The sequence below is a fragment of the Lactuca serriola genome, chromosome 4, assembly GCF_051521515.1.
Source record: "Lactuca serriola cultivar US96UC23 chromosome 4, Lser_US96UC23_V15, whole genome shotgun sequence".
Taxonomy (NCBI): Eukaryota; Viridiplantae; Streptophyta; class Magnoliopsida; order Asterales; family Asteraceae; genus Lactuca; species Lactuca serriola.
Window position 1 is genome coordinate 139,625,633 of NC_136411.1, and position 9,606 is coordinate 139,635,238.

At 38.1% G+C, this 9,606-nt stretch overlaps 2 protein-coding genes across 2 annotated transcripts; both read left to right on the top strand.

Annotated features, from left to right (window-relative positions):
* The first annotated feature begins 2,213 nt into the window (after positions 1–2,213).
* LOC145098864 (uncharacterized) lies at positions 2,214–4,912 on the top strand. Its single transcript, XM_079036459.1, has 7 exons — positions 2,214–2,531; positions 2,799–3,168; positions 3,265–3,372; positions 3,453–3,634; positions 3,818–4,209; positions 4,495–4,642; positions 4,733–4,912. The coding sequence occupies exons 1-7, from the start codon at positions 2,214–2,216 to the stop codon at positions 4,910–4,912; spliced, it is 1,698 nt and encodes a 565-aa protein (XP_078892585.1).
* Positions 4,913–5,112: 200 nt separating this feature from the next.
* Positions 5,113–5,415, top strand: LOC145098866 (uncharacterized). The gene has a single exon (XM_079036460.1). It carries the CDS (start codon positions 5,113–5,115, stop codon positions 5,413–5,415), a length of 303 nt encoding a protein of 100 aa, XP_078892586.1.
* Positions 5,416–9,606: the final 4,191 nt, after the last annotated feature.

Below are 9,606 nucleotides of genomic sequence, written 5' to 3' on the forward strand. Positions count from 1 at the left end.
TCTAAACAAATGTCATATTAGTCAATAAAATGAGAGCGTCCATATAAAGAACATCTAAATCTGACTGTGTGAAAGGAGGTTATGATTTTTCGAAGCTTCAATGCAAAAGTTGTTGGGTTATGAGCATTCTAACACTCCTGAGTGTACATGCAACCCTAAATACCTTGGATCTATGTTTTCTCTATTATCCATACAAATATGAATATTCAAAGGTATTACCCTTTCTAGCATACAATCTTTTATACTTGGGTAATATAACAAGTTAGAATAGATACCTCTTGATGTAGTTTGACTCCATAAAGCTCGAGAGCCTAGTGCCCCAAGTGTGACACCTCAAATGGTTCACACAACATCACCAACACATGGAATAACCATGAGAGAAGACACATCATGCTCAAATCGGCTAGCCCTCATATATGTATCACTAGTGCCAATTTCTTGAGCTAAAGGGGTCTTTCTATGGGTTGGGTCACCACATGGGTTAAACCCAACATACGAAATCTTGGATAATAAGCCCACATATATAAGAATGAATGATTTACACAATCAATCCCCATATATTTAATTAGTCTCTTTTGATTACTAAATTAAGTCTAAATTTATTCTTGATCAATACTAATTAAATAACATGATTTCATATTAATATATTAGAACTTATAATATATTAATATGTCACAAATGTCCTCTATTCACAAACGGTCTATCTAAATGTTCTAATGCCATGCAACCCAAATGGACCATGCCGAGTCGGGTCAAGTACATACTAATTATAGTTATGGACTTAGACACTAATCCAACAGTCTCCCACTTGGACAAGACTAAAACTATTATTGCGTATGACTTCAAGAACCAACTGGCAATCGTAGCTCTCAAAAGCCGTTGTCGAACTCTGACCTTGTCGATGAACTCTAACCTTTGTCAATGACTTGTCCATTAGATAAGGGATCATATATTCCTAAATTCTAGATATCATATGAACTGAGACATGGATTAAAATCATTGTCTCTATCCATTTGTTGTTTCCCGATTTCCGATTTATGACGACCGACTAATTGAACAAATCACATTAGTCCTGGCTTGGCCAAACACTTCGGGGTGTCATCACTAAATCATCGAGGGGCCCACAGATATCGCTTTTATCCCAAAGGTAAAAGGAATGGATAAACTTCGACTCATATGGCTTGTTCTACTACTTGTTGAATCATACACAAAGGCACGTTTTATAACTTCGAGTTACCAATGCGTTTTCATGCAATCAATGTATAACCAACTCATACTAACAACTCATATCTCTATGTTTGAAGAATATAAGATATTATCGTCTCATGATCACTCGTGATAAAATCCATGAAGTGATTCCAATGAGCGTGGGTTGAATCCAATACTCAGAACTTATGAGCACTCATGAGTGTTGTAGTACCACTTTGTCCAACATCTTAGACCTCTACAAGCCAACCCATGATAGTCTTGATTCATATCTACTTCCAACATATGACCGACTGTGGATGGTTTGAATAACTTAGTCATTTAGGAAGAACGACCTAGTTATTCTGGAAGTCAAAACATGCAAAGTGCAACACAAGAATAATGAATCCAATATGGTCTCTGAACTTATGAATATAAATAAACCATCTTTTATTTATCACCATATTGATTACTGATGCGGGCCCTAGTGTGGAGGATCGGGCCCTTGCGTTCGTAGAGGCCCACGATCGTGTGACTAAAGGGGCTTCACAGAAATGGCCATAAATTTGGCTACGGATCTCCGTTTTGGGCCTACGACCAGTCAAATCGAAGCTTGAAGTAAGGAGCACGTCTAGATAAGTTTTCAAAGGGGACTTACCCATTTTTGAGTCCAAAAATCGTTTTCTAAATTGGACTTATGGACATTTTTGTGTTTTTTCATAATTTTTGGACTTTGTTTTTGCGTTTGTGTTTGGGCCATGTCTCTTTAGGGTTTCCTTTAAAATTATGCTTCTTATTTAGGTCTTTCTAATGTAATTTGGATGGTCATTGATCAGTTTAAAGAACTTTACTTTTCTCTCAAAATTTTGTGTGTGTTTACCCAATTTTGAAGCCAATCCCACGGTATTCATTGAATCAACGTGGTTTGGACAAGATTATATTGGGTATTCTTTTAGAATGAACAGTTTTGATCATGGGTCATTGGTACGCTGCATCAGTTGGTATCAGAGCCGAATTGCTGGTTCAGAATGCCTCCGAGAAGAAACAGGACACCCGCCAATGTTCATGAGCAAGAACTGGAAGAACGTATTATAGCAAGAATGGAGGAGATGATGGATCAAATGGTTGATCAATTGACTAGTATGATGGTCGAACTAGTGAACCGAGGAGGTCAAAGGTCTCAAACTCATTTGCAGGTGGAAGATGGTGATTTTGGTAACTCGTTCGGCGTCAGTGACGGTTCGTATTCTGAAGACGATCTAGAAAAGCGGCCAAGGCGTGAACGTGGGGATGACAATAGGCGTTGGGAGGCTGGAATGCAAATTGATATCCCAGAATTCGATGGGGTTAGTTTGAATCCGGAGGGGTTCATCGAGTAGTTGGCTACTGTTGAGGAAGTTTTTGAGTTCAAAGAAGTCCCTAAAAACAAGAGAGTGTCGTTGATTGCCACTAGGCTATGTGGTAGGGCATCTGCATGATGGCAACAATTAAAACTGACACGAGAGAGGATGGGAAAGTCAAAGGTCGTGACTTAGAGGAAGATGAAGAAGTGTTTACGATCTAACTTCAATTTTCAAAGGTTGATGTACCAACGCTTGCAAAATCTAAAGCAGGATACCAAGTCTGTTGACGATTACACAACTGAGTTCTACCAATTGATTGCCCGAAACGATATCCAGGAGACAGAGGAACATCTCATTGCTCGATATATTGGGTGTCTACTGGTCCAAATCATGGACTCCGTAAATATGTTTGACCCGGTGTCTGTTTCTGAAGCGCACCAACGGGCATTAGCTTTTAAGAAACAAAGTCGTCGGGTGGGCGGTTCGTCTTCGACTGCCATTGCTGGAGGAAGTTCCAGGACAGCTGGTGTGGTACCCCGTGTTGTGCCTAATCGACAAAGACCAACATCTAATAGTGCTGGACCAACTCCCAGGACAACTGGTAGTAGTAGCTTGAAGTGTTTTAGTTGTAGGGAGACAGGTCACTGACAATAAGAGTGCAAGAAGGTCGGAAAACGTCATTTGTTTGATGAGCAAGATGATTGGAAAAATAGTGATGCTGGTGAAAATTATGAAGATTCCCCTGTGTACGACGAAGAGCTTCAATTAGAAGAGGAGGTTGTAACTGGAGATGTGGGGGTGAATTTGGTGGTAAGGCGCTCTTATTTTACACCAAAAATTATTGGTGATGACTGGGTCAAACACAACATCTTTCAGTCGACATGTACTATTTTGGGAAAGGTTTGTACTTTTTTATTGATTCAGGAAGTTGTGATAACCTTATATCTGAAGAAGCAGTTCAAAAGTTGGCTTTGAAAACAGAAAACCGCCCTAAGCCTTACAAGCTACAGTGGCTTAAGAAGGGTGGTGAGGTCATTGTATCTAAACGAGCCCTTGTTCAATTTTCTGTTGGTACCACGTATAAAGATGATGTGTGGTGTGATGTGGTTGCTATGGATACTTGTCATTTGTTGTTAGGAAGACCTTGGTAGTATGATCGTAACATAGATCATAACGGGCGGACTAATACTTACAGTTTCTTGTTTGATGGTGTGAAGAGAACATTGGTTCCCAGTTAGCCAAAGGAACCAATTCATAAACCTTCGGGTACTCTATTAACTCTTACTCAGTTTGAAGACGAGTTGGAGGCGAAAGGTGAAATTTTTGTGTTGTTAGGGAAGGAAGTGGATAAGGAGGTTGAAATTCCTGAGGCTATGGTTCCTCTTCTCAAGGAATTCGCTGATGTTTTCCCTAATGAATTAACTGATGGCTTGCCACATTTACATGGCATCCAACATTATATTGATTTACAACCAATAGCTCAGTTGCCTAATAGGCCACATTACAGAATGAGTCCCGGAGAGCATGAGGAGTTGCGACAATTGGTGGAGGAATTGATTTCAAAAGGTCATGTCCGGGAGAGCATGAGCCCGTGTGTTGTTCCTGCTTTGTTGACTCCTAAAAGGGATGGTACTTGGCGTATGTGTGTTGATAGTCGTTCCATCAATAAGATCACAGTGAGGTACATATTTCCAATTCCTCGACTTGATGACTTGCTTGACCAGATTAGTGGTGCCACTATCTTTACCAAACTGGACTTAAAGAGTGGGTACTACCAGATTCGACTTAGACCGGGTGATGAAAGGAAAAGTGACTTCAAGACTCGTGAAGGATTTTATGAGTAGTTGGTGATTCCTTTTGGTTTATTAAATGCTCCTGGTACATTTATGCGTATGATGAACCAATTGTTCAGGCCCTTTATTGGTAAATTTTTAGTCGTCTATTTTGATGACATACTTATTTACAGTGCTACTTTTGGAGAGCATGTCAGCCATGTGCGGCAGGTCTTGACCTTACTTCGAAGGGATAGTTTGTATGCAGCTGTGAAGAAGTGTGTGTTCATGTTCCCAAAAGTCCTGTTCTTGGGTTATGTTGTTTCTAGTGAAGGAATACAGGTAGACGAAAGTGGCAGCTGTCAGACAATAGCCAACTCCAAATACCATCACTGAAGTACGAAGCTTCCTTGGTCTTGCTTCATTCTATAGGCGTTTTATTCCAAACTTCAGTTCTCTTATGTCACCTATGACCGATCGTATGAAAGGGAAGACCTTTACTTGGACAGAGCAGCACCGATTCTTGTATTACCAGATTTTTCTCAAGTTTTTGACTTACACACGGATGCTTCAAAGGTTGGAGTTGGAGCAGTTTTAAGTCAAGGGGGATGACTGGTTGCCTATTTCAGTGAGAAGTTCACGGGGCCAAAGTTGCATTATAGCACTTATGATGTTGAATTATATGCAGTGGTCCAAACTATAAAGCATTGGCGTCACTACCTGTGTCATAAAGAGTTTGTTTTTTTACAGATCATGGTTCTCTAAGGCACATTCGAAGTCAAGATAAGGTGTACCATAAGCATGGGCGGTGGATGGCATTCTTGGAAAAGTTCACTTTTGTTGTGAAGCACAAATATGGAGTGTCGAATCGGGTGGCAGATGCTTTGAGCAGAAGAAGTAATTTGCTAGTTTCCATGAGGGTTGGTGTTCCAGGGTTGGATGTCCACGTGGAGCAGTTGGCTGTTGATCCTTACTTTTCTGTTATTTTGCAGGATATACAATCTGGGCGGAAGTCTGATTTTCTAGTTCATGACAGTTTCCTTTTCAAAGGGAATCAATTTTGTGTCCCCGATTCTAGTCTTCGTCTTCAAATCATCAAGGAGTTGCATGGTTAGGGGCATGTCGGGCGAGATCGCACTTTACAGTTGGCACAATCATCTTACTTTTGGCCTATTATGTGAAAGGAGGTGGATCGATATGTTAAACGGTGTAGAATTTTCCAGGTTTCGAAGGGCACGACTACCACTGTTGGACTCTATATGCCTTTACCTATTCCGTCTCAACCTTGGGTGGATATAAGCATGGATTTTGTGTTGGGGTTACCACAGACTCAACGGGGCAATGATTCAATCTTTGTGGTTGTTGATCGTTTTTCAAAGATGGTGCAATTTATCCCTTATAAAAAGACGACGAATGCAGTTAATGTGGCTCAATTATTCTTTCGAGACATATACCGTTTGCATGGCTTGCCATCTTCTATTATTTATGATCGAGACACTAGGTTTTTGAGTCATTTTTGGCGTAGCTTGTGGAAAATGGTGAACACTTAGCCTAGCTTTAGTAGTGCTTATCATCCTCAAACAGATGGGTAAACAGAAGTTGTCAATTGGTCCCTTGGTAATATTTTGCGGTGTTTGGTGGGTGATCATGTGAAGGGCTGGGATCAGAAACTATGCCAAGCTGACTTTGCTCATAATCATGCAATCAACCGAAGTACTGGATTCAGTTAATTTCAAGTGGTCTATTCTGCTCAACCTCGAGGACCACTTGATTTGATGTCGCTTCCTATTTTTGGTGTTGTTCCAAAGAAAGTGAAGGATTTTGTTGAATGTCTACATGATGTTCATAAGGCTGTTCATGAAAACTTGATTCGATCCAACTCCAAGCACAAGCAAGATGCAGATAAAAAAACGTAGGCAATTTGATTTTGAGGAGGATGACTTTTTTTGGGCTGTTTTGACTAAAGATCGTTTTTCGATTGGTGAGTACAACAACCTATCAGCCAAGAAGATTGGACCCGTAGAGATAATGGAGAAGATCAATTCCAATGCTTATCATCTGAAGTTGCCAAGTCACATTCGATGTTCTGATGTTTTCAATGTGAAACATTTACTTCCTTTTCATGAAGAGTCTTTCGATGATGAGCCCATTACACATTCGAGGTCGAATTTTGTCTACCCAGGAGGGGATGATGCGGGCCCTAGTGTGGAGGATTGGTCCCTTGCGTTCCTAGAGGCCCATGATCGTGTGACTAAAGGGGCTTCACGTATGTGGTCATAACTTTGGATATGGATCTCCGTTTTGGGCCTACGACCAGTCAAATCGAAGCTTGAAGCAAGGAGCACGTCTGGATAAGTTTCCGAAGGGGACTTACCCATTTTTGAGTCCAAAAATCGTTTTCAAAATTGGACTTATGGACATTTTTGAGTTTTTTCTCATAATTTTTGGACTTTGTTTTTTGGTTTGTGTTTGGGCCATGTCTCTTTAGGGTTTCTTTTAAAATTCTGCTTCTTATTTAGGTCTTTCTAATGTAATTTGGATGGTCATAGATCAGTGTAAAGAACTTTCATTGTTCTCTCCAAATTCTGTGTGTGTTTACCGAATTTTGACGCCAATCCCACGGTATTCATTGAATCAACGTGGTTTGGACAAGATTATCCTGGGTATTCTTTTAGAATCAACCGTTTTGATCTTGAATCATTTGTACGCTGCATCAATTACCCATCATTCATTACATACTATTTCAAACTATCAACTTTATACTTGAATTAAAACAATAGTTGTCCGATGCTCCAAGCATGTACACTATGTTTTCTAAACACTAGTCATGCCATACACCAAGTATGCACACTATGTTTGTGTAAATATTAGTTATGTCATACACCAAGTATGCATACTAAGTTTGTCTACGATCTTGACTTTGTGAAATAGATCGATTGAACATAATTCCATTGATTCTCATTTCACAGTCCTAATTCCTTACCGCAAATGCAAGAATTCCAAATTCCTGCCATTTACCTAAATATTTTAGATTCTAAACATATATGCATTGATCATCTTGTAATGATTATGCACAAAGTAACAAAGACTTGTCAACAGACATTACAAAGTATTTCAATGGAGATCAACTCCATGGAACGAAGTCTCAAATTCAAAGTACATTCCTTTGAACATCCTTCTTGCATTAAGTTTCTTAATCATACACAGATTTGATGAATAACTTCGACTTATGGGAATATGAATATTTCCATATTCTCATTTTGACTATCACTTCTGAACAAGAGTTGCCTCTTTTCAGAATATGTCAATATGGTCCTTCCAAAATTAACATTATACTTCCAACTGTCCCTGAGCAACCAATCTTTGGTAAACCTTAGATTGTACTCGACAGTTGCTTAATCAAATTAGTCATATCCAGTTCTAGTACTTTTTCCCTTTTAATGCTCTAGGCATTCGGAAAAATTTAGAACAGATGAATATTATAGCACATGCAATAGATCCTATATCCGAAGCATATGGGACACGATTCATGATGTCTCACATAAAGACATGATACTAGATCTATCTTTTTGCTATAATATTCTATTTCTATTTGCCAAGTTCTCCTAATTCAGATTATGAAAAGGGATGTCGTAATCATAATCGAGTTTTAGAACGCAAATAATGGACTCATATATAGAATTTCCTTATGTTGATCCATTCCAACATAAAATTCATATATATATATATATATATATATATATATATATATATATATATATATATATATATATATATATATATATATCCTTGACTAAAGATGATTAAAACCTTAATCTAAGCTTTTAGAATTGAAATGAAGTATTATTTCCTCTCCCTTAATTATAGCAAAAACAACTTTTCCAACCCCTATAACTTGAAGAATTGAAACTTTGTTTTCTTTAATTAACATTGCTAACTTGCAATCCTTATCATAATTATCATGCTCCCACAAACATGATGATTATTAGCATAACACTTATGCTCCCACTAGCTTTGACATGTATCAGAAAACAGTTGGACTTCTAGAAGTCAATACTTTATTAACTTTCTTACTGAAGTTCAGATTTTTGATACGAGACGCTTTGATAAAAAAACTTTATCAAAATCATACACCTTTTCTTAGATAGCTCACATGTGTGTCTAAACAATTTCAGAACTATGAAAAGGGATGTCATAATCATAGTCTCAATTGTTTAGATCTTTGTCATTTCTCATATGTCCATGTTAGTGTGCTGGTTAACCACACACGCTCCACTAACGACTTTGAGAATGCAAAGATCACAATTGCTATCTACTTAAAATCTACTTGGTGAAAGCATTTCCTCACCATCATTTTCATGAATCGGAGAGAAACCTTATGACACTTAGACTTTTTTATGGTGTAAGTGTTCCTATCCATGTGAATTTGTCAAAACCATAATTATAAGACAAGGTTAGTGACAAATCACAACTCTTATGGATTGAACTTGTGTAATCTTAACTTCTTGCCACCTGGAAGCACAAGGGCCTGCCATTGCTTCCAAGTTGTAATGCAACCAATTGAGAACTCTCAGAACTCATATGCAAAGCCAACTTTCACTGGAATGGGCACAGAAGTAGGAATATGGCAACACGATAGGTTATAAACCTCATGTCATGTGCTAGTGTCAAACTACAGGTTTTATTCTTGATTAGATCTTGAAGCTTTTTCAAGATCTTTAAGACTCCCACTGTCCTCTTGACATATAAGACTCTCTTGCCAAATATTCAAGAGATAGTGCGGATTCTTTATCAAGGCAAACACTTCACACAATTGGCCTAAGTTGGTCTTTGTTTTATCAAAAACATCACAACATACCAATTTCAAATGTACAAGAGTAGAACACTTTTATTCTTACATTTGACAAGTGTTTTAAACCTTTCTTTAAGATATGTCACTCAAGTTATAGTCTTGGAGTATGACTCTAAGACTTGTTTTTGGAACGAAGTATGACTCATCTTCTTGATTTAACCATTCCAATAATTCAAGATTCCTCTTCTTAGTCATAAGAATGCACTAAGATTTCCTTAGAGGACTAATTGTGACATGATTTCTAAATCATTAAAATGATCACAAAACCTGATACTAAAGTACTCTCCCATCTTTTCAGATTTGAGAAACTTTTATCCTTCTACCTAATTTGATTCTTCTCATTCGTTCTGCCATACATCGAAATTTTTTCAATGCTTCAGAATTATACTTAAACTTGTAAGTATAATCATATTTACTAAACTTTAGTAAATCTTGACGAATAGTCTTAACAATC

Bases quoted from the DNA above. Each gene is read 5' to 3' on its own strand.
- LOC145098864 (XM_079036459.1), top strand. From the start codon at position 2,214: ATGCCTCCGAGAAGAAACAGGACACCCGCCAATGTTCATGAGCAAGAA. The intron at 3,169-3,264 runs GTCACTGACAAT...AAAATTATGAAG, and splicing joins TTTTAGTTGTAGGGAGACAG to ATTCCCCTGTGTACGACGAA. The intron at 4,643-4,732 runs GTAGACGAAAGT...TTCATTCTATAG, and splicing joins TTTCTAGTGAAGGAATACAG to GCGTTTTATTCCAAACTTCA.
- LOC145098866 (XM_079036460.1), top strand. From the start codon at position 5,113: ATGGCATTCTTGGAAAAGTTCACTTTTGTTGTGAAGCACAAATATGGA.